The 24,626-nt window shown below is 51.6% G+C and overlaps 1 protein-coding gene across 3 annotated transcripts in view; it reads left to right on the forward strand.

Moving 5' to 3' along the window:
• The window catches only part of MAP2K5 (mitogen-activated protein kinase kinase 5), a 266,485-nt gene extending 249,126 nt beyond the window's left edge, over positions 1-17,359 (forward strand). For all 3 annotated transcript variants that reach the window (XM_059372347.1, XM_059372348.1, XM_059372346.1), the window contains one exon: positions 16,908-17,359. In XM_059372347.1, coding sequence (XP_059228330.1) covers positions 16,908-17,012 — 105 coding nt within the window. In that variant the 3' untranslated portion in view covers positions 17,013-17,359. The remainder of the gene's footprint in view (positions 1-16,907) is intronic.
• Positions 17,360-24,626: the final 7,267 nt, after the last annotated feature.

Raw genomic sequence — 24,626 nt, forward strand, 5'->3', positions numbered from 1 at the left:
AATGTTACCATGTATCAAGAAAACCAGAACTGACAAGTTCATTTTAAAAGCCTGGTTTGTCATTGTTTATCTAATTTTCAGAGTTGACACAGAAAATTAAACCAGCTGACACTCACTCTCTGACCATCTCCCTGGCTCATTTCCCTGGTCCTTTCCTACCTGACCTTTCTAAGAACAAAATGCTCCAAACCCCCAAAATATAAAACTTCCCACTGAGTTTCCAAGTTGCTCAGCAGTCATTCCAAGATTCTGTCATAAGATGTCATCCCTAATGTTATTAAAAAAAAAAAAAAAAAAAAAAAAAGATGAGGTTATAAATCTGCTCTTGTGAAGTATTTCTTTTTTCCTTCCACTTCGACCATAAATCTTAGAAGTAATCAAACTCTCTGCGAAGGAAGCGGAGATAAACTTGGGCCCTGAGTGTCCCCATATGTCTTCACTGAATTCAGATGATCTGAGGGCTCGTCTGCCCGGTGACATTGCACGGTGCTGCAGAAAGGCTCTGGGCAGGGTGAGAGCTTTGCCATGTTTAACATTGACGTTCGAAAGCTAAGAGGGCAGCTCTGCGCCTTCTGTTGGTGAATGAGCTGCTCCATATAAGGGAACTATACAGATAACGGAAGCTTATTCTTTATAAAATCAAAAGGTTAAAAAAGGGGGCGCCTGGGTGGTTCAGTGGGTGAAGCCTCTGCCTTCCGCTTAGGTCATGATGGGATCGAGTCCCGAGTCGGGCTCGCTCAGCGGGGAGCCTGCTTCCCTCTATCTCTCTCTATGCCTGCCTCTCTGCCTGCTTGTGATCACTGTCTGTCAAATAAATAAATAAAATATATTTTTTTAAAAAATTTTAAAAAGTAGATTATAGAGAAGAGTTTTCTTGAAAGTATTTGTCATTTTCTTCCTTATCCTCTTAAGCGTTTAGATAGGTACATCAGGATTTAGCTTTTTTTGTTGTTTTGTTTAAATTTATCTGAGAGAGAGTGAGCATGAGAGGGGAGAAGGTCAGAGGGAGAAGCAGACTCCCCATAGAGATGGGAGCCCAATGTGGGACTCGATCCTGGGACTCCAGGATCAGGACCTGCACCAAAGGCAGTCGCCCAACCAACTGAGCCACCCAGGCGCCCCAGGATTTAGCTTTTTAAAAGAATGTCTTTAGGTTGTCATTGTGAGCATCGTCTGTTAGCTGTGTTCTGCTGTAACAGTGACTCCTGATACTGCCGTGTGTGAGGCCGTTGTCCCTGCCCTGACTGCCCCAAGCTCACTTCCTGTTCTTGGTGTGTTTGTGCTGCTTGTCGATGGCTCTTCTTATGCCTGTCCTCGGTCTTCCCTCCAACCCTTGGCCCCTCACCTCTTCCTCTACCCTTTGACTGTTTCTTTTGGGCTTTACATTGGGAAACCAGATACTAAGCTTGTTAGTGCTAAGTCTGCAATACGAGAAAATCGGCTTGAATAAAGGCTCGAGTGACTAGCTAGAAGTGATCAAGTTTCAGCTGAACTTCCAGATTCTTTGTCTTAAATACGGGTGTCGAATTGTAGTGACCTGTTGATGTGTCAGGGTGCTCCCAGAGTTGGAAACAGGCAGTTTGTCTAAGTAGGAATACAACTCTAGGTAATGTGGCGTGTCAGTGTCCGTGTCCAAAACAATATGACCACTTTGGTCTTGAATCAGTAATTAGGGTAGACTTCAGCGTGTTGAAATTTTCTTATTTTCTGGAGGGACCGAGTAAGCCATGACTATACCAAAGGAAGTGCTCAGGCTCTAAAAACCAGATCTAGAGTGAGGTAACTAGAAGTCTTTCCCCACATCTATACTGGATTTGATTGAAAACTAGAGCACAAGTGCAAGGAGAAGCAGTCTTGTAACTAAGTAACTTTGTCCCTCTTCCCGGTAAAAACAGACTTGGCTTCATAAGTCTCTGCTGTGAAGGCGGCCAGCTTATTTGTAAGCAGATGAAGTGTGCTCCCTTAGTCATTCATCGTGCGCATGACCAACGACACAGCCTCAGAAAACGCAGGCCACACCATTCACCGCCACGGAAAACGCATTTCAGGCTTCCATACATTTAATTTTCTTCAACATTACCTTGCAAACCACAGTAAATCAATAACAGAATAGTTAAGTACCACAGGTTCTTTGTGTTTTGTTTTAGAAAATATTGCTCAAGGCTAGAAGTGGGTTCTATTGATGACTTTTGTTTGCTGCTGGGACACGGAATGATCAGAATTTTCAAGTGGCTTGCTCCTTTTTTGTGGCGATCCTTTGAAAAAGAAAAAGAGGGGTGGTTTCCAATGGAAAACGTTGGTTGCTGATAGCAGAAACGCTAGAGTAACTGGTCATTTTCTTTTCTTTCTTTCTTTTTTTTCCCTTTATTTATTTATTTATTTTTTGGTAACTGGTCATTTTTAATCCTGTATTTTGTAGAATAGGCCTGACAGTGTTGGCCTTTGTTAAGCTCTTCAAATTTTCCAAAAGGGTTGCCCCAGTCAGTCCCCTGGGTTCCCCCACACTCACCACAATAGAAACCCATTCCAATGAATTGAGTGAGGCCCAGTGAACTCAGGGGCATCACAGCTGAAAACAGTAAAAAAAATAAAACAAAAAAAGATGGCACTTCAGTTAGTTATGTACCCAAAATTTTGATAGCCAGTGTCTTTAGCAGTTTTCTTTCCTCTCTGTTTTTTGTTGATTTGATAGCATCAAAAATGTGCCCTTTAGTTTCAGTGTTCATGCACAGGGTTGTTTATCATTCCCCCTTTTCTTTAAGATCTTATTTATTTAGTTAGTTATTTGAGAGAGAGAGAGAAGCAAGCACACATTCCGGCAAGGGGATGTGTGTGCAGAGGGAGAAGTAGACTCACAACTGAGCAGGGAACCTGACACCACACTCGATCCTAGGACCCCTGGGATCATGACCTCTGCTAAAGACACCCCTGGTACCCCAGTTCCTTAACCCAACTAGAAAAACTATTACCAAGATGGATTTTTTTTTTTTAAGATTTTATTTATTTATTTATTTGACAGACAGAGATCACAAGTAGGCAGAGAGGCAGGCAGAGGAGGCGGGGAAGCAGGCTCCCTGCTGAGCAGAGAGCCAGATGTGGGGCTCGATCCCAGGACCCTGGGATCACAACCTGAGCCAAAGGCAAAGGTTTTAACCCACTGGGCCACCCAGGTGCCCACCAAGATGGATTTTAAGGAGTATCAGCTCTTGCTTAATTGGATGCTTCTTGAAATAAGATGAGACAATGGAATAGGAAGTTCTTTTAAAAGTTGAAAGTGGGGTACCAGGGCTCAGGACCTGGGGCTCACCTGGCATGGTGATGTTTGGTCAGGGGTCTTAGAACCTCCCAGTCACCACCCTTTGCACTGCCCCCACCATATATCTGTTCATCCCCCCCCCCCCCCCGACCCCACTCTGTCTGCTGTAAGGTCATCACTCTGCATTTTCAAATATGTTGGCCTCATGAATTCATATGGAATATCGTTCCTTTGTTTTCTGGATTTGCGGTTATGTATCCTATTTTCATTCCTAGTGATGCATACTTTGTTTTTTATCAGTTCTGTCAGAGGTTAGTCTCCTTTAATAATTTTTTAAAGGACCAGTATTTTATTGAATTGACCATTTCTTTGATACCTTTCTATCTAATCCCTTTATTTGCAATCTTATGTTTTCTTTGGATTTATTTTTTGTTCTTTTTACAATTTGTTTATATTCTGTTGAAAATTTTCCAATCTTCCCCACCCCTAAATACCCATATAATGCTGTAAATTACCTTTTAAATATTTTTTAGCTCTATCCCATTAATATTGATATGTAGTATTTTTATGTCACTCAGTTCTAAATAACTTCTAATTTCAATTAGGATTTCCTTTTTGACCCATGGATTGTTCAGAAGTATTTTTTTTTTTTAATTGCAAACACTTTGCTGTCTTTTGATTGTTACCCGCTTTCCATGCATCTTGGTCACTGTTCATGGTTGGTCCAAATCTGTGTTTGTTGAAGTTCCAAATCGGTATTTGTTGAAGTTCCTTCATTACGTGGTTGACTTTTCTCCCTGTGTTCTCTTTGTGCATGTGTTCTCTCATTGCTGAATGCAGTGTCCTCTTCACAGCCTGTAGATCAAACTTGTCAGTTGTGTGACCCAAATATTTTGTGTCCTAATTTTCCACACACTTTCTCTCTCTCAGTCATTAAGAGGACTGTGTTCAAATCTTCCTCGATTAGTGGTGTGGCTTTGTCAGTTTCTCCTTACAGTTCTGTCTGTAAGTGTTCGCCGTGCCAAAAGACTCTATCTTCGTTTCAAGGTGTGTCCTTTACCTTTACGTGAATGCCCTCGGTCTCGAATATATTGCTGTGATCTTCCTTTTTGTCTGCTGTTAATAAACCTCTGCTGTCTTTTGGTTCATATTTGTCTGCTATGTGTTTTACTTTCCCTTTGCTCTTACCGTTTCTGTGTTCTTGTAAATGAATCTCTGCATTTTGTGGTTGGTGTTTTAAATTTCATCCAGTGTTTTTTTAATTGATTACTTTAATCACTTATATTTATTGCTTGTTGGTATACTTGAATATTTTTCTATTATCCTATTTTGTGCTTTCTCTCTACAATACTCTTTTTTTTTTAACTTCTTCTTTCTCTATTCTATTGGGTTCATTTTTTTCCCCTTCCCTTTTATTCTTTCTATTGGTGAAGGAATTATATTCTGTTTCTAGCCTCTCATGGATTATCCCTAAATTTTTCATCTAATTTAGCAAAGCCTAAGGTTAGTCAATAAATATACTCTCCCAAACAATATGCAGCCTTAGGGTCTGTGTCTTACCTTCTTATTAGGTAGAATTCGTTTAAATCACATATGATCAAAAGGCAAACAGCAGCTTAAAGAAGGCCACAAGGGTGCCTTCTTTAAGTGGGGTGCCTGGACTAGTGCAGCAGCTCCTTCCATTTTACCAGCCTAGGGGCATTTGAGCTCTAGCCGCCAGCAGTGAGAAAAAGCAGTAGAAAAGCTTGCCCTTGTGTTCAGGACATTGGCACACAGCGTATATTCTCACATGGGCCAAAACTAGCTGCAAGGGAGGTGGGGGTACAGTTGCTCTGCTGGGTAACAATGTTCCTCCCTAGAATCAGGATTTGTGTCAGTAAGGAGGAAGAGAGAAGGGTCATTGAGAGGCGGCCAGCACTCTCTGCCGTAGCCCTTCTCCCCTGAGAGCATCTCCTCCGTCCCTCCTTGCATGTCCTCAAGGTCCAGGATTTCATCGTCACCTTGTTTTCAGATCCTCGGAATCAGTCCTTACTGTCACTGTCATTTTATACATAATTAGTGCTTGTTTAGATTTTTCCATGGGCATACCAGTTGTTTGTTCCTTGTCACTGTTGCATTGTGCTTCCTCAAGAAAGAGTTCTGCCGGGGAGTGGCTGTGGGGGGCAGGACCATTGAGCTTTTGTTTAGAATTATCTTTACTTTGCGGTCATTCTTGATCGTCAGTTTAATCGGAACAGGTTAGGCTGACTGTCTCTCCTGGGGTCTTGAAGAGATTCTGTTGTCCTCTGGCTTCTATTCTTGCTGATGAGACTCTGCACCTCCCTCTGTAGGCAATACGTCACTGTCCTTAGTGTTCCGCACTCTCCCTACAATGTGTCTGGTGTCGATTTCATTATATTCATTCTATTTGGAGATCATTGTGATTCTCTATTCTGGGAATTCACTCTTTCATCAGCTCTCAAAATCCTCAACTCTTGTCTCTGGATATCACCCTCCCCCACATGTTCAGTCTTGTCTGGGTCTTTCTGCTGGGCCTTTCTCTTTCACATTAAAAGGAAATTTTTCTCTCTCTACTGTGCTCTGGATGATCTTCTTAGGCCATTCGTTGTAGCTTACTAAGTCTCTCTTCAGCTGTCTGGCTCATCCGTGCAGTTTCTTTTGTTTTGTTTTGTTTTGTTTTTCCAGTGACTTCTTTTTCTTTTCTTTTAAGATTTTATTTATTTATTTGACAGAGAGAGAGAGCACAAGTAGGCAGAGCAGCAAGCAGAGGGAGAGGGAGAAGCAGGCTATCTGCCAAGCGGGGAGCCCAATGTGGGGCTCCATCCCAGGACCCTGGGATCATGACCTGAGCTGAAGGCAGCTGCTCAACCGACTGAGCCACCCAGGCATCCCCACTGTTTTATTTTCTATAAGTTAACATTACTTTCTTTTTCAGGTCTTTCTGTTCTGTTTTTCATCATTTCATATTCTTTTCTTAATACATTACTGTCTTCTTGTACGTTTTTAATCTTTTCAAATGTGCACTTTTTTACATTTTCCCTCCCAATCATTTTTCAATTATCTCAGTTCTGAGAACTCTCATCTTCCTGTGCGTTATGTTGTCTGCTCATTCTTGTCTATGGTGAATTATATCCTCACGTTTGGAAATTTTTACTGTAAGCTCATACTGAGTGGGGTTTATCACTATGGAAATGGCTTAATTTTAGAAGGATTGCCGCAGAAGGGTTTTTGGTATGCTTCTGACAGACATTCCAGAGTAACACAAGATCAAGATCAACATTGTATCAGTTTATCAGTCTGGGGTTCTCAAACTATAGAGGTAGTGCACCCGGTCCCAAACTGCATAGGGCTCTGCCCCATTTTTTTATTGCTTGGGCAGCCCCGCTCAGGGCCACTTACAGTCCCCTTTGCTGATGGTTAGCCTTTCATAGCTTATCCCTTCTGTAGTTTAAGCTTTGTTCAGGGTCTCAGGGCCAGCTCCTTAGGGAACCTTGTCTCCTGTTTCTGCTTAGTTCTTCATTCTTTCTAGAACTACATTCCTGGAACCAGTAGCCCCTATAAAACCACAAGACTTCCACTCACTTATTCTGGCTTTCAGCTCCGTCTTCCTTGGTAACCGTTATGGATTGCCTTTCTTTCAGTTCAGCCATGCTTTTTAAAACTGTTGCATTTTATCTGCCATGGCGAGGGCCACATTGGAGGGCCACATAGAAGGAAGACTCTTAGGCTGTCTTGGTCTCTCATCATCTCTTCATTGACTCACTGTCAGAATCACTCCATTCTGCTGTGTTCAACAAATGTACGGAGCTCCCACCATGTGCCAGAAATTGTGCCAGTTCTGGTTGCCTACCCCCTGCCTTTCCTATACCCACATGCTCACATATACCCACACACATGAGCACATGCACATGTAAAGCAAAGGTCTCCAAGCTCAAACATCATAGCTTCAGAGATAAGGAAAAAAAACAACCAACCAACAGACAAACAAAACAAGAGGGCCAGAGAGAAAATCCATCCTTCTGAGCATTGCGTCTTTTAATCTCCACCACCATACAGCCATCACCCCACAAGACAGACCTTGACCATCTAGACATCAGTAAACGGCCCCATATTCACTACTTGGACATACTGCAGAGTCAGCCTGTCAGGCAAGAGTCCTCAGCACTATTGAAGCAAGACCCCCATTCTGCCTCTGGCACCCCGTAATCCCAACTCCTGTGGCCCTCTGAAGTCACCCTGTGCCCCCTCCCTGCACCGTACTGCACAAGCTCTAGGATGACTCGCAGGGACCTTGGGAAATATCTTGTTCTTTCGATGGGCCATTTTCTGACCAATTACCCTGTGTAGGAGCACATAGATATGCTCAGATGAAAGGTGGAGAGCTCCTTGACCCCCTTAGATGCCTGTGTACAGGCTAGGATGGCTAGAGGTAAGCAATTTGCTGCTAATAATTGAATATTTGGGGAGAAACATCTATTTCTGTAGCAGTGGTGAAGAGTAAACTCAGGAAGGTTGATTGAAATGGCGTGTCACAGCTGCAAACTGTTTCTGAGGTCTTAAAAGAGAATGAAGGGCCAGAAGGGGCCCCCTCTACCCCCACCCAGGGTGGGGAAGAGCTTTAGAAATCAGAGGCCGAGAAAGCACATTCTAGAAAGCCGAGCTAGGTAGATCAGGCAGGTTCCCCGGTAGCTGCACAGAGACAAGACTGGCCGCCCCGTCTCACTGCTGCACCCCCAGAGTGTTCTATGCAGAGGAGTAAGGACCCCCCACTCACTGCCCACCTGTGTCTGAGACGCCGAGTCTGTGGACCCGTGATCTCGTCCTTATAAACCCCTCCCTGAGAGGAAGAGAGTGCAGCTATATTCGGTGGGACTGAAGAGGCTAGCAAACCTTGTCCCCATGTTCAAAACCAACTAAGAAACAGGACTCAGGAAATGATGGAAAGTAAGGATCGGCTTTACTTCTACAAAGACCTAGATTAAAGGATGCACTTACCTTGTGGCCCACGTTGCCTTGCTGGGAATTTACCGGTTCCCAGGGGTGAGCAGCCTTAGACCCCCCACCAGAGGGCAGGCCGGACCGCGCCCTCCCCGTGGGCAGGAGGCCCCTGAGCTCACCCTGCTCCATCCTTCCTGCTGCACTCCTCCTCCCTGGGGGCACAGCTCAGGAGTGTAGTAACAACAGAGTCCTTGCATGCGGAGTGATGAAGCCTGGGGAATGCAGGTCCCCCGGGGAGTAGTCTGCCCTTTGCAGTGAGGCCGTCATGGCCCTTCTCAAACCATCACTCGGGGATAGCACCAGGAGGGTTTGCTGACTCTGTCCTGGGCTCCTTGCATTATCCTATACAGGGACGGAGAGAAGGATTTTCACAGAGGGGCCTCGGCTCCTCCCTGCTAAGTCCCCATTTGTGGGGACTCCCCTCCAGCCACCTCCTTCCCCAGCTCCGCCTGGTGACCAGCCTGGCACACCGGGCCTGAAAGGCAGAGTTGACCCCAGGGGTGATTATGATTTCTTATGTCATGTAATTAATATTATAAAGGCTGCCTGCTGCCCTACCACTTGTCAGCAGGCCAGCAGACACCGGGCATCTGTGCGTCCTTTTATAAGTCAGATTGCTCGCTGATCAGACTGACCTCCTAGGTAAGCCGGGATTCAATTAGTAGTTTTGAACCTGTAGCCGCAGAATGTTCTCTATTACGTAGCGCTATTAAGAGGGGAAAGAAGGGTGTTTTGTTTTTTTTAGCATGAATGTATTGGTGTTCATTGAGGACACTTCTTTGTAAAGTCATTCGTGAGCCCTCTCTTGAAGGACACAGAATCCAAGAGCTGGGCTCCTAAGCGGGAGTTACAGTGCTATCTCCGTGAACGGTCAGTTTCCCTATGCTGTTGTCTCAGTAGCACAGAGTCAAGGAACTCCTGACTCTTCCCAGTGCCGGTCCAGCTCAAGCATCTGTTAAACACATATAGAAGCTTTACAAAGGGAATAGCAGAAAACTTTTGTTTTCAGAGTCTAGTCACTGATAGTCACTAGCAACTGTTCATATGAGCTGCTTACAGTGAATCTGTAGGTCAGACAAGAGGGACGCAGAGCTGCTGGAATAGACACCATCAGAAACTCAGAGCAGCCTTGACCCTCAGCGCCCTTGTTGGGCATCATGGGGCAGCCGCCGGGCGGACGGACTTCATGGGCTCGGTGCACCTGTCTCCTGCATGGCACTCACCGTTGTTCTCTGTCCTTCTGGTGTGAGTGCACGTCGCAGCCCTGAGATCTTTCAAATGACCAGTGCACCAGAACAGCCCTCCTGGCTGTCCCCCCACAGAGAAGTCCAATAACATGCACAGATCTGACAAGCAGGACTGACTTTGCTCCAGGAGCCGCAAAGAATAAGTTCACATCACTGTGCAGGGTAACGGTTGCCAGTCGGTACTCAGTGGAGCACACTGAGTTAAGCAGATGAGGATGTACAGTCGTTTTTAATTAGGTTTGTACACCTACAGTTAAAATATTTCTTGACAACTTGAATCAAACATGTAGAAGCCCTCACACACCTCACATCCTGCGTTTCCGCCCGTCTCTGCAGTCCCATCGGGCCCTGCCACTCCTCCATTAGTGCTGAGTAGGAACGGAAGTCCCAGCCCCACCGCGAGGACTGCAGTCCTACAGGGGACGTGCGGAGAGCCTTGTGGCAAGGCTCGCAGGCCCAGCAAGGAAACACGAAGTGGTGGGCAGAGCGTTGACACTGGGGACCCTTCAGCCTCTCGGGTCACCCCTTATAGGCATCCCCTAATCACAAGACTGCCCCACCAGCTCGTGCGAGCAGCCTGTTGGACTCTCACTTGTTTCAGACTTGGCTACTGGCTTGGCTTGCTTGCTTCAGCAGGCTCCCAGGTCCTTGGAGTTCTCTCCCATGTGACTTCCTCCTCCATGGGAGAGGAGTACCTGGTGACTGGGCTCATCCTGTGGTCCAGAGAGGACCGCTGCCTCCCGCCAGAGTCTAGAGCCTCCTCAGCTCTTCAAGACTTCTCACTAGGCCCACCCGCCCCAGCCTGTGGTGCTTCTCAGCCTGGCAGCAGACCCCTGGGGAAATGCCATAACTTACCAGTCAGTCCAACTAATTGCCTTGGTGGCTCCTAAGTGATTAGCTCTGCCCTGCCCTCAAGTGGTTTCCAGTCTAACGTTAGGGTAACAGTGGGTTCAAATGATGTTAACGCATGACAGAACAAGGGAAGGCCTCTGGAGAGGTCAACAAGAGGGCGTGTGCACAGTTCTCTCTGGGGGAGATGGCATCTTCTATGAGAAGACGTGACAAAAAAGGCCCCATAGAGGGAGAGCAGAGGTTAGGGGTACAGTCAGCTGTTGAACACCCTGTTTCTGATTGTTCTTTCTGTGGTTACCTTCAGAGTCCAGTCAGTGTCTAGCCCTGGAAGGTTTCCAGGCACTAGACCTATAGTTTTCCTGCTTCTCTAGAGACTGGGTCCAAGGAGAGGGAATGGAGAAGTAGGGATTCTCAGCTAGACCATCCACCTCTGCTCTGGGGGCAGGCCGTCCTGCAGGGTGGAGGCTGCCGTCTCCAGCCCTGGCACTCATGCCACAGGACAACACAATGGCGGAGGGCTCAGGCGCTGGAGACAACACAGCATTCAAGCTCCACAGCCTTGGGCTACTTCCTCAACCTTCCTGTGCTTTAGTTTCCACATCTGTCAGATGGAGATAAGAATACTCAGAGTTGCTGATTATTAAATCATTTGAATAGAACTGCCTAATACATAGGACTTTGAACAAGGTAGGACACTTTTTGTCACTCTAATTGCAGTTACCAGTTAAAAACCACTTGTTGGGGCGCCTGGGTGGCTCAGTGGGTTAAAGCCTCTGCCTTCAACTCAGGTCATGATCCCGGCATCCTGGGATTGAGCCCCGCATCAAGCTCTCTGCTCAGCGGGGAGCCTGCTTCTTCCTCTCTCTCTCTCTGCCTGCCTTTCTGCCTACTTGTGATCTCTCTCTGTCAAATTAATAAATAAAATCTTAAAAAAAAAAAAAAATCACTTGTTGAGGGGCACCTGGCTGACTCAGTCGGGTAAGCATCCAGCTCTTGATTTCAGCTGAGGTCATGATCCCAGGGTCCTGGGATCGAGCCCCACATCAGGCTCCCTGCTCAACAGAGAGCCTGCTTCTCCTTCTGTCTGCTGCTCCCCCCGCTTGTGCTCTCTCACTCTTTCTCTCTGACAAATAAATAAATAAAATCTTTAAAAAGTAGAAATTTATTTTTTTTAAGATGTGTTTATTTTAGAAAGAGAGAGGCCATGCTTGCAAGTGGGCAGAGGGGCAGAGGGAAGGAATCTCAAGCAGACATGCCCCGCCCCCCGCCGAGCATGGAGTCCAACATGGGATTCCATCCCACAATCCTGAGATCATGACCTGAACTGAAGTCAAGAGTCAGACGCTTAACTGAGCCACCCAGGTGCCCCGGAAGTAGACATTTAGAACTCACCATGCCTGACCTCAGAAAGCACAGTGGTCATTGTCCTCCAGGACAGAAGAGAGCCTTGGATTCAAACCGTGCGTCTGCTGCTTTCTAGCTCTTGACCCATTGCTTGGCACCTCAGTTCCTTTTGTCTGTAAATGGAGGTGCTGGGAGGGTTCAAGGCCACATGCGGTTGTCCAGCAACTGTACGGCGCATGGCAAGTGCTGACACACAGAGTATGCGGATGGCTTTGTCCTGCCGCAGGCCTGCTACTAATTGAGGGCCTACTGTGTGCCCGCATGGCAGGTATGTCTGCAGATGATTGATGATTCACATGCATAATGTTCTTGAGGAAGTTATGCAAGAGAAGGAAGTGTGCAGACCCCACGCAGGTCAATTCCCATTTGGGAAGAAAATCTCCAGACCCCTACGCCTCGGGCAGCTCTTAGCACTGCAGCAGGCGGTGTGTCCCCACCGGCAGAGGGTAGAGCACTGCCTACACAGAGGGCCTCGTGAGTGCCCTGCGGTCGGTCAGGAAGGCATCTCGTCACGATGAAATGGATGGGAAAAAATTAGGGACAATACTACAGAGGCAGAGAGACCCGCTCTAGCGAACCCCTGGTCACTTTGCCCAGATAAAGGAGAGGGAGAACTATACTTCCCCCACCCATGAGTTCTTAGTTTCCACCAGGGGCCTTCCCTGTGCCAGCACGGTCCGCTGCTCAGCCCCATGTGGCCGTGGCCACACCAGGTGACGGCGGCCATCTTCCGTGGCCGTGGACTTGTCCCACGTGCGGTCCCCTGCATCCCACTTTTGGAGCCATCCTATCTCTTGCGGTCCCAACCTCTTCCCTTCATTATGTCTCCACCTTCTGTGGCGAAGTCTGTGGACCATAATACTTCAACCCTCGCCAGTTTAATTGTTGCAGCTGGCCCGGAGAGAATGCAGGAAATGAGAGTGGCTCCCACTGCCTGGTGATGGGGCCAGCGAGATCGGCAGCAGCCCCAGCGCGGCGCACGCCCCAAGCCCGCCAGCCTCGGCGGAGTGGCTGCTGACATGCTTTCTGGCTGGAGGGCAGAGACGCCCCTACCTGGGACAGCCACGGGGGGTGGGGGGTGGGGGTTGAGATGCTCCTGACAAGCTGCTTGTGGGTGTCGCTGCAGGGGGAGCAAGGCACACACACACAACCCCCCGCCCAGTTCCCTGCAGTGTGATTGGGGCTACGAGGGTTTGCCCATGTCTGGATTCCTCTCCCTGGGACAGGATGGGCACTTCCCCCAAGTGCTGCAGGAGGCATGAGCCCTCCAGGGCCTCATGGAGACCCCAAAAGAGGCCTGCGAAGCCAGCTCTCTGGTTGCAGGTGTGGGAGAGCATTTGGAGTCAGAAGCCTCGCATTGGTGTCCAGCCCGGCCCCTTGCTCCGACGACCCTGGACAGGGCCCCGAGTATCTGTTTCCTCATCTGGAAGGTGGACACGCATGGCTGTGCGTGCCTGCAGAGTGAGTGTGGGGATTCCGTGGGAAAATGAGGACAAAGCCCTTGGCAGGTGCCCGGCACACAGCACCCCTCCATGGCACTGGACTTAACACTAGCGTTCTGTAGGGTGTCATTTCCGTCCATCTCTGGCATCTGGCTGTCCTGCATCTGCCTAGGCCTGTCCGGAGCCTCCTGGGAACCCAGGCACCTCAGAGCGGCTGAGGGATTCTCCTGCTTTCTCTAGAATCATCCGTCAGGTTTTGTTTGCTTATTACACTTGTGAGGAGTTCCTACATTGTACGTGTCAGGAGTGTCGCTGTATCCTAGAAAAGAAGCAGGGAACACACCCGCCATGGTCACAGCGGACAACAGTCCGGCCCTGAGAATGCACCAGGAGACTTAATTGAGTTCAGCCCCAGCACTATTAACCAGTCGCTTCCCTCTGTTGGGCCTCAACATTCTCTTCTGTAAAATGGGATGAAGGTATGCGTGCCCTGCTTCCTACACAGGCCGACGGGGCTAGAGAGCTTCGAGGGAGAGTCACCTGCCACCATGACAGGCAGGCATTCTCCCAGTGTGTCCAGGGCATGGCGCCGACTGAGGTCAGGACCTGGGGCAGTGTAGGCTGGCAGCCTCGGTGTCGCCTCTGTACAGGAGGGTCAGAATTTTGGGGCAGAAATAAAGGTGAGGGGAATTGTGATCTGGTTATTGATTTTGCCACTTATGTCTGCTCCCGGTCAGCCTGGGAGAGCCCTGGGCAGTGTGGTCTTGGGTTTCAGACACTGTGATCCAGGCCCAGCCCTGGGAACCCAGGCTGGTCAGCCATGAGCCAGCGGTCTGCGTTTCCTCGTGTGTAAAGTGGAGATTCTAGTGCCTGCCTCTGACTTGGTGCCTGTCCCCCGGACTGTGAGGTGCTCATGGGCCCTGCAGGCGGAGCTGCTGCCCAGCCCGGAGATCATGGCCCCGGGGCCCACTGCTGCTCTGCTGCTTTCTGTACTCTCCCTCCTTTGCTGGCTTCCTCACTGTGCCCCACCACCACCAGCTCCCACGTTCACAGCTCACAGGCCTGCTCCCTAGAGAGGCTGGGGTCTCCCTCCCATATCTGTCTGTCTCTGCCCCCTCTCTGCGTCCCTCTGTGATTCCCCCACCCCTCTCTCCAGAGCCAGTCAACAGTAGCTGGGGACAAGACCACCTGTCCAGGTCCTTCCCTTCAGGCGGGTGTACAGCATCAGGGACGCACAGGACAGGAGAACCTCCCAGCCAAGGAGGGCAGGAAAGGGGCAGAATCTCCGCCAGAGCAGTGGATGGCGGCCCTCTCCTCCTCGCGCCTCCCATGGCACTTGGGCACAGTGCCCTCCCTGCCGTGCAGCCATCAGCCTTCCCCTAACTGGAGGAATGCCTCCACTCTCCCCTCCTGCAGTTCCGCTCTGCTTGTTCCCGAACAGATGATAACAGAGATGCAGCATATGGGCCCCAAAGTCACCGGGCATTCTGGGAAAGTGACACTGTGCTACCCCAGGCTTGGGGGGAGGGGCCCATCAGCTTCTGAGCACAGCATCTCCCTTTGTTCTTCACAAGGGCGCAAGGTCACCTCTCCTGAGCCTCCTGAAAAGGCAGTGTGCGCACTCAGACTTGAGGAAGACTTCCCTCTAGTTAGGTAGCGATTAGGAAGGCAGGTGTAAGGTAGGCATGTATACAGGGGAGAACTGCATGTGGGAGTCAAGATAGGAGCCCACCTGGGACTCTCCTGCTCCAGCCCCAGCCCAGCTGCCTGTAGGACATCAACCCCACCTGGCTTCCAAGTCCCCTTACCCAGTGGTAGTCTGTGAGGGGCACCTGCCCACCCGCAGTAGTCCTGCACGTGTGTTGGGAGCCCCCGTAGAATGCGATGAGCAGATCCCAGCAAGTGCCCAGGTGGGCTCCAGGTCTAGCTCCACCATGGCCTCGGTGAGTCGCTGCACAGGGCTGAGTGCCCTTGGCACCCCCTAAGCCAAGCTCCCTGCCCCTGTCCAGTGTTCTTTACGGCTTTGAGCTAGACCATGTCGGGTGCTTCAGAAAATGACTTTCCTTACCTGAACTGAGAAAGCTAGGTGAGGGGACGCAGCAGGGGTCCAGGGTAAAGAAGCCTTGATGGCTTTCCTTCCTGTCCCCAGAGACACATCAGGTCTGACCAAGCAGCCTCATTGCCTCCCCTGGCCTGGTCTTAGGCCGCTCCTACAGACCCTGGGATCTGGGCACCCAGGGCATATGAGCCCCGGGCCTGCATCCCCCCTGCCATGTGATGAACTCATTTTGAGGCAGCTTGGAGCTGCAAGCAGGTGGCCTGTGGCTGGCTATTCCCCAGAGCTGCTGGTCAAGACTGGGCATATGGGGAAAGCAGTTCTGGGAGCCCAGCTCACACCAGTGGGCAAGAGAGAAGGAGCCCAATAAGGGCTCGAAAAGCTGAGGTGCACTGGTGCTGGTGGCCTCAATACACTGAGCATCCGACTTTCGGCTTTGGCTCAGGTCCTGATCTCTTGGGCCGTGGGATCAAGCCCTGTGTCTGCACTCAGCAGGGGGTCTGCTAGAAGATTCTTCTCCCTCTTTGCAAGCTTGCTCTCTCTTCTCTCTCAAATAAAAAAAAAAAAAAAAAAAAATAGATCTTTAAAAAAAGAAAGCTGAGGGTTCGGGCAAGCTGGAGCTGGAAGACTGCAGGGGCAGGAGAAGAGGTGGGGGTGGGGGGAGGGAAGGGAGGGAAGCGGGAGCCTTCCCACACCCCCCACACTAGCCCACTGCGGCTCTCTGAATCTCTCTCTGGCTACATTTTTGGTAAAGGAAGAAGCTTCCAGGTGTGTGTTTCTTAGCAGAGAAGCTGCTTGGTAAGGAGGGAGGTAGATAATGCTTTTCAGTTTCCCTTTCACCTTTGGCCTGTGGTCAGGGTGACTGACTGCCTCTGCTTTTTTTTTTTTTTTTTTTTTAACCTTCCCTGAGAACTCCCAGGAAGCCCTAAGATTTGTGAATGTGAATCTTGATTCCTCAGGACCGCAGGGGAGGGGACTGGCTAAATAGAACTGGACCTGTCTTATGGACTAAGTAATTTAGAGCCCGACATGGGCCACAAGGAGACAGTCCTGGCCCCTCTGAAGTCCAGCCCTCACCTGGTCACCAGGAACCAGAGGGGATCTGCACCCACCAGCGTATCCCTCCTGCCCCTGTACGTTTGCCTTCCCTCCACTTGGACGTGGGACTTTGTCAGAGAGTGTAGACATAGGCCTGTTGCCAAGACATAGACATAGAAGAACACCGGAAGGGAGAGATGTAGCTGTGGAGGAGATGATTCTCTGATCTGTGGGCAGCCCTTGGACTGGGGTGCTGGCAACCCAGGGGCCAGGCATTCACCAGTCTGCGGTTGGAGTGGTGCGGGGTGCGGAGGAGCCTGGCAGTGTGGAGACAGGACAGGCCTTCCCCCACAGGCAACTTTCAGGCCGGTGGGACTCTCAGGAGGTGGTGGTGGAACACCGGGCAGAATCTGAGCTATGCAGTGAGTGCTGCCCCTCCACTGGCCTCAGTCAAGCTAGCTGTGAAATGGGTCGATGGTGTCCTTCTTCTCTTGTTGGGCTAGTGGGGGAGAAGAAAGGAGGTCCAGGCCGAGAAGAGGCCTTGGCAAGCGTAATGAAGTGCAGAGTCTGGGGAATGTGTGTCACAGTCTCTCTTCCTCTCCCCCCCGCAACAGGGCCACCCGTTCATCATGCAGTTCAATGATGGAAACGCCACCGTGGTGTCCATGTGGGTGTGCAGGGCGCTGGAGGAGAGGCGGAACCAGCAGGGGCCCCCGTGATGCCGCAGAGGGGCACAGACAGCCCAGGACTGGTCACCAAGGGGACAACCCACCCATCGTGCCCCCCTTTCTGTTCGCCGTCTGCCCTGGAAGAGCTCTGCTGGGCCCGGCTTCCCTACTCTCAACTCTGACTCTGCTGGCAGATGGCCTAGCCCAGGGAGCCCTCCAGAGTGGCCAGCCCTTGCCTGCTCTGGTCTGGAGGCACTGACGGGGGGTGGGCAGAGGGGTGGGGGTATCAAGAACGGAGACTTCGGGCCCCTGCCCCTCTTTTTTCCTAACATTTTCTTTGTAAAGGGTCAGGCCCCGTCAGCATCACTGACGGGAATAAAAGTATTATTGCTTCTTTACTGTCTGTCCCTGTGAGGGTTGTGCTGTGTGAAGAGTGCCTTACCCCTCCAGGGGTGGGGTTGGGGCGGGGCCTCCGCCTCAGCAAGGATGGATGGCGGAGTCGAGCTGCCCCTCCCCCAGGCACCTGCAAGCTCCCCGGTGCTTCCAGATGGTCTATGATGAGGCCCCCAGCCCAGCCTGCCTGACGGAAGACTGAAGCACGCAGGTCCCTGAACCAAGTCCGGAGGCACGGAGTAGCTGAGCCGGCAGCAGATCTGGGGCCTCAGGACGCCTGTTGTATGCTCCTCGCTGGACCAGCATTTGTCCCCACGGCCACTCTGACCCAGTGACCTGCCATGGGGCAGTGGGCGAGGAGTTGGAAAAAGGCGCCGAGCAGTTCTGAGGTCCTTCTCCCGGCTCCTGCTCCCACACCACACCTCCAGCTCCTCCACAGCAAGGGTCACTGCCTTTGGCCCCACACCCTGCAAACCTCACTTAACCCGGGCCATTCACAGCCACCCTCCGGTCATCCTGCCAGGTAAGTGTGGTCACGCGCATTTTACAGGTGAGGACCTGGGCTTACAGAGGCTTGGGTTTGCTCTTGCAGGTCTAAGGGCCATCTCCACTTATCCAAAAGCAAACTCCTGACACCACCGCTCTCCCATCTCAGCAAGTGGTGGAGATGGAGATCCTCCTGGCCCCCAAGCTAACGTACCAGCACTGGGCCTTGACTCCTTTCTCCGTCACACCCACATCTAGCCCACCTTGAAGACCTGTTGTCTTTACCTTCATGTTGATTCCACACGCCTGTCTTCTTACACGGCCGCTAGAGGGAGCCAGCTAAAACCCAGTGGGTCATGGTCCTCTCCTGCTCAGAACCTCTAGCAACAAGCCGAAGACCCCACAATGGCCTGTGTGAGCATTCTGCCTTGATTTCTGATCCCAACTCCCATCACCCCAACTCCCTCCATCCACGTGGCATCCTCACGGATCCTTGAACATCCAGGCACACTGCCCACTCAGGGCCACAACAGACACATCTAGCCAACCCCGGAAAGTTCACACCCCCTCCATTGTGAAGTGCAGTTGCTGGAAAGTCACAGCCCGGCCCAGGAGGACATCTCCCAGTCCCCCTCGCACTGAAGGGGGCCATGTAACTAGTGCTTTTCAATGGAGGAGAGAGCAGGGGTCCATCGCTTCCAGGCCAAGAAGCATAAGGTGCAGGTGTGCCTTCTCCACTCCTGTTTCTCTCCTCTCCGGCTGTGGTGGGAGGCCAGGGAAGGCTGAGCCCCAGATGAAGGGAGCCTGAATCCTTGAGTCACCACGTGGAGGAACGCAGCTCACTGAGCCAGAACATGATTATTCTGTCGATACGTAACTGGCAGCTGGGGTCATGCCAACTCATACAGGCCTTTGTACTTGGTCTGGGAGTGGATCTGTATTCAGACGGCATCTCAGTGAGTTCTGGCCTGACCACTCTGTTTCAAATTGCAGCCCTCCACACCTCCTTGGGACTCATGTTCCCTCTGGCTACACATTGTCCCTACTGCATTTGCTACTGTGTGACAAAACACTACTTTCACAACTTGCCTTCTGTCTTCTCGCTTCTGGTCCCCTATGTACACTCTCCTAAGGGCGGAGATGCTGGTCTGTTTTCTTCGCATGGTACCTCCACGCCAAGAACAGAGCCCAGCCTGGCAGGTGCCTAGTAAATGTTTGTTGGCTGAATGGCTGGTGTGGGAAGAGGGCTGTGGCTCCCAGCCTGTGCTCAGTCTGTTGCCCAGGCATCATTCTGTGTTCTGCAGGATCGGAATCCTCCAACTTTAATAACACTTTTCAAGGTGGTACGGGTTCCCAGGTGCCCCTTGTCCTCCAACAGAGCGCTCGTCTTCTTACTGAGCACCTGCTGTTGCCCTGGGGCTAGGAAAGTCACAGAATTGGATGAGGCCCAGGCCATCACGGCTTCTGCTCCCCAAAGTCAGGGCTCCAGGCAGGGAGGGCTGCAAGGAGCACGGAGTGCAGACCTCCTGAAGAAGGGGCGCTCAGGGAGTGGGGAAAGCTCAGGGCCTCCCCAGAGAGGTCTGCCCACCCCAGAATGTGAACCAGCCACCACCCAGACTTAACGCATACCCTTGCTTCAAGAGGGTGCACCCGGCAAGTCTGTCATCCCCAGGTCCCAAGCCAGGGGAGGTAGAGAAAACGAGCGGGCATTCCAGGCCAGCCCCGTGCTGAGGGCTTGCTTCCTTGACTCTCGTCTTCATGGCAATGCCATGAGGTAGGTGGTAGTGGTAATCTTCCCGTTTTACAAATGGAGGAACTGAAGCACAGAGCGGCCAAGAGTCACGACCCGAGGTCTCCCAGCGAGTCAGGAGCAAAGCATGGTTTGGAACTCCGAATCTGCCCTTAACCACAGCTCCAGGAGTTGGCTCCCCGAGCATACATACATGCGTGTGAACAAGCACACATGGGCCCTGTCCTCTGGCTAGCACAGAATTGTACACACACACTGGTGTGAAAAGATGCTGTGTCAGTATCCGTGGGAATGGAGCCCAGGGATCTGCTCTGGGACCAGCCTCCAGGACACACAGGCAGAGTGCCTCCCAGTGGTACGGGGAGACACTGTTCCAGAGGGAAAGCTGAAGCCCCAGCCTGGCTTCTCGGTTGACCTCTGACGGGGCACATGTCCACCTGGGCATCAGTTTCCTCTTCAGTAGATGCAGGCGCTCATGTCACGGAGTCCTGCAGCTTCTCCCAGGCCTGGTGTTCTGGAGCAGGGGCTACCCCCATGAGTGTCCCACAAAAGTAGCACACTTTGCCAGAATCATGTGCACCCATGTTCATGGACACAGTTTTGTTCCCAACTAGGGTTTAGAACCCCTGGAGCCCACTCACTCATGGACCCCACGTTGAAAGCCCCCAAGGTCTAAGTTTCCTTCTATTCAAAGTCTCAGGAAGATGGGGAACTGGGTTCTCCTGCAAAGACCCCTCCAGCTAGAGAGCAAGACCCTCCTTCGTCTGGTGAGTCTCAGTCATCCCCCCATCACCTTCAGCAGGCCTGAGGGCAAGCTGCCTTTTCCCTCGGGCCGTGGAAGGGCTGAGACCTGGAACATGCAGGGCGGGAGCAAGCTCTTCCTCTGCCCAGAATGCCACCCCACCTATCATCCACCTGTCCACGTGACTAGCTCCCACACCTCCCATCAGGCCTCAAATGACACTTCTTCTTGGAACCTTCTTTATTCCATTCTCTGGGTACAGACTGTGAGCCCCTTCAGGGCTGGGGTAAATCTGACTCCTCTCTCCCCAGGGCCTGGCTAGGGCTGGCAGGGGGAAGGTGCTTCAAGGTGTGGGAGGGAGGGCTGGCAGAATGGAAGGAGGGAGCATTCAGACCCCAGGCCCCTGGAGCAGCCCTCTCTCCCCAGCACTTGTCACTCTCCTGTCTTGGCCTCTTGCTCCAGCCCTCAGTAAAGCCCATCTGCCTCCTACCCAGAGCCTCCTGGAAACCCAAACCCTGTAAAATGCCGCTCGGATCCTCTCAGAACTTCAGGGGAGCCTGAAAGGGAGTGTGTCTAGGACAGGAGCATCCTCACAGGGCCCCCAGATCACACTGGGGAGCAGATACTGCCCTGGCTTGGAGATGCGGAGGCCCTGTGGCACTCAGCCCACTGTCCCTTCCTCGTTTTGTCCTTTGGTTTTTCCCATCTGGGAAATAAAGGCTACAGAATCCTAGGGCTTTGGAAATCCTCCCAAAAAGGCCAGGGGGACAGAGGGAGGAAAGTGGGACCCTTGTTCCCCAGGTGTGCTTAGACAGTCCCTTGGCCCAGACCAGTCTGACCCTGAGCCTCCAGCCTGGGGCTCTGCTATGGGGGTGGTAGTTGGGCAAGGGCATGGTGTGCTGAGTACTCTAACCTGGCTGAGGAAAGCTGCAGGGGTCCTGCTGAACACAGGCTCCCAGATCTATACACACTCAAGACTGAAGGCCAGAGGATAACCTCAAAGTAAAATCCCAGGAGTGCTGGGAGGACGCGCCAGCAGCTTTCCGGGACACTCTCTGTCACACAGGTTTGTCAGAAGGGGGTGGACAGCTGCCTCCATGTGGCTGGGGGAGCCCAGTGAGGCCAGGACACTGCCTCAAAGAGGGCTTCTGTCCCACTGACTGTTGCCTGGATTCCCCATTAGAGCTTCATCCTTTAGCTACCTCTGTCTGGGCCCGTGAAGATGGGAGCCAATGTTCTCAGTGTAGAGGGGGGATGGGAGACAAAACATGGGCCCTGAGTCCTGGGGTGGGGTCCGGGGAAGTGGAAGTGCCAGGCAAGCCGGTAGAAGGCGGCCGTGGAGCTGTGGGAGCAGGAGGACAAGCAGGGAGCCAGCACCGACCCCTCACCGCAGCCCAGGCAGCCCAGGGTTGCTGACATGGTACTGAGGCAGGGGGCCTCCCAAGACAGTTCCTGAATTAGGTCGTAAGTTCCACACTGAGGGTCAGGATGTTTTCACTGTAAGCAGGTAGGACATGGCCCCCAGCAGCAGCTCTGAGGGCTGTGTGGTGAAGGCCAGCAGGGGTGGTGATGTGCGGAGGGGCTGGCGGGGGAGCCCGGGGCAGGCAGAGGCAGCCAGTGGTTCAGGGCCAAGTCCCCAACCCTGGTCCTTCACGGGCACGAGCTGCTGGCGGGCAGTGGGGGCAGCAGAAGGGAAGTGGGAGGAAACTGGCGAGCCTTCAGTGGTGGGGCTGGGTTTTGATGGCACGTCCTTTCTGGTGGGCAGATGCTGTGTCCCTGACCCACCAGAGAGGCTCCGAAACTGGGGGGCCGGTGGGCAGGGGTGGGGATGGCCGAGCCGGCTGGGCCCCGGGGGGAGTCCTGGAGACCGGCTGGGCCAGCGTGTAGTATGGAGCAGGCCGCGGGGCCCAGGCCTCGTAACGACAAATTTTCTGCTGAACAACTACAAATATTCACTGTGACTTTGGACAGAGTCTGAAAAAGACTTTGTTTCCTCCCTTGGCGGTATCATTTGTCTTGTTTTGAAGCCGGAGATTGCAGGCGAGAACTTAGAGACTAAAGTTTGTCTTAATTGCTGTGGTGTCACCGCTTCTCTGGCAGATAACAGCACAATGAACGAGTCGATGGGGCTGAGCCCTCCAGGTCCTTCTTCTAAAGTGAGACAAATCTCCCTCCTTTGAGCCCAACAGTCCATCGGCAGCCCCTGTCATGTATTTATCTCCCTAACAGTTCGCATTAACTTGCAAGGGATAAAAAGTCTCTCCTGTCCACAGACTTAGTTAAAGGCATTCGGTCAGGGGAAGTCAGGCTGGGCTGCAGGTCCTTCCCAGGGATGTACTTTCTATCCCCCCGCAACCCTTCTGCGGGCAGGGGAGGGTGGTGGTAGGTAAAGCCGTGGCGGTACACACTGGGAAAAGCAGCAAGGGCTGCAGGATGGAAGAAGAGGAAACAAGGGTACCCAGAGTTCCCGGATCCAGATCACTGTGGTCCTGAGAAAGAAAGGAAATAAGACTTGGTTGCAGCATCCTCTGGGCCCCGCAAGCTGCCTTCAGCCTGCCCTAGTCTGGCCCTCCCTGCACCCCTGCAAGGGCGGAGCGTGACTAGCCTCCCTCTGTTCTGTCTCCATCAGAAAGACACATCCCTGTGAATGAGCCAAGCCATTCCATAGGCCGTTCCCTCAGCCCTGACACCTTTCCCAGCCACCCTTTGTCTCCTCACTCCGACTCATCCTCCAAGGCTGCAGGGACAGGTCCGGTAGAGAGGTGGACACACTTGTCCACCTGTGGCCCCAGAGCCCAGGTCCAGCCTTGCTGGGTATCCTGACCTGGTTCCTTAAACCATCTGTCTGCATCATTCCGGTGAAAGCCCAGAGGTAAGAGCTGGGGCAGCACCAGCATTCAGGAGAGATGCTGGGGGGCAGAGGGGAGTAGCGGATAAATAAATGGAGGGGGAAGGGCAAGGCTACAGTGAACTCAGTGAGGAGGCCTGGTCCTCCTGCCTTCTGGGAACGAGATCCTAATAGATGCTGTGGAGGCATGGGGTGTAGGTGCCCTTCAGTTTCTTTATTTTTATAATAATTAAAAAATAAATATTTTAGGGGTGCCTGTGTGGCTCAGTGGGTTAAGCCACTGCCTTCAGCTCAGGTCAAGATCTCAGGGTCCTGGGATCGAGTCCCACATCGGGCTCTCGGCTCAGCAGGGAGTCTGCTTCCCTCTCTCTCTCTCTCTGCCTATATCTCTGCCTACTTGTGATCTCTGTCAAATAAATAAATAAAATCTTTAAAAATAAATAAATAAATAAATAAATAATTTGAATCCCTTCCTTGGTCAGCAAGGCAGTGAGAGAGGCAGCCTTCAATGTGAGTCTTCTGACACACGCGTGAAGCCCTTCTCCTCTACCCCTTGGCCTCCAGGGTCCCTTTTTGGCGGCCCAGTGGGGGAGATGGTGGAAGGGAGCAATGGCAGGAATGGACTTGGGGTCACACAGACCTGGGCCCAAGTCCTGGCTCTTCCACTGACTAACTGTGTGACCCTGGGCAGGATGCCTAGCCTCTCTGAGTCTCGGTTCCCTCCTTGGTCAAATGGGATAATGACCATACCCACTTCCTAGGTTGTTGGTGTCATTATTAAATCATCCTTAGTGCTGACCAGGACAGGTAGGTCAAACTCCTACCCCCTCCCCGCCCCACTTAACACATCCCCACACAGCCATTCCTCAATCCCTGTGACTCCCCACTTTTTGTCTGCTTCCCTCCATCTGTAGGAGGCAAAAGAAGAGAAACCGCCCCCCAAAGAAATTCACATCCCAATACCCAGAAACTATGGATATATTATGTTACATGGATAATTAAGTTTGCTAAGTACCTGTCCTGTAACTAATCTTAAATTAAGATTAGCCTGGATTATCCAGGTCAGCCCAGTGCAATCACAGGGGCCCCTGCGAGTGGGAGAGGAGGCCGGAGAGGAGATGCGGAGTCAGAGAGATTTAAGGCATGAGGCTGCTGGCCTTGAAGATGGAGGAAGGAGCCAGGAGTCAAGGGATATAAGTGGCCTCTAGAAGCTGGAAAAGGCAAGGAAACGGATTTTCCCTAGAGTCTCCAGAAGGAACACAATCCTGCTAGCTCCTTGCTTTTTGCCCAGTGAGACCCACTTCCAACTTCTGACTTCCAGAATTGTAAAATAATAAGTCTATGCCATTTTAAAACGGGGTGCTCCTTTGTTAGAGCAGCAATAGGAAACTAAAACAATGTCTCCTCTTCATTTTCCAGCCCAGGCTGCCCGAATGCCTTTGGAAC

This window comes from Mustela nigripes, chromosome 13, assembly GCF_022355385.1.
Source record: "Mustela nigripes isolate SB6536 chromosome 13, MUSNIG.SB6536, whole genome shotgun sequence".
Classification (NCBI taxonomy): Eukaryota; Metazoa; Chordata; class Mammalia; order Carnivora; family Mustelidae; genus Mustela; species Mustela nigripes.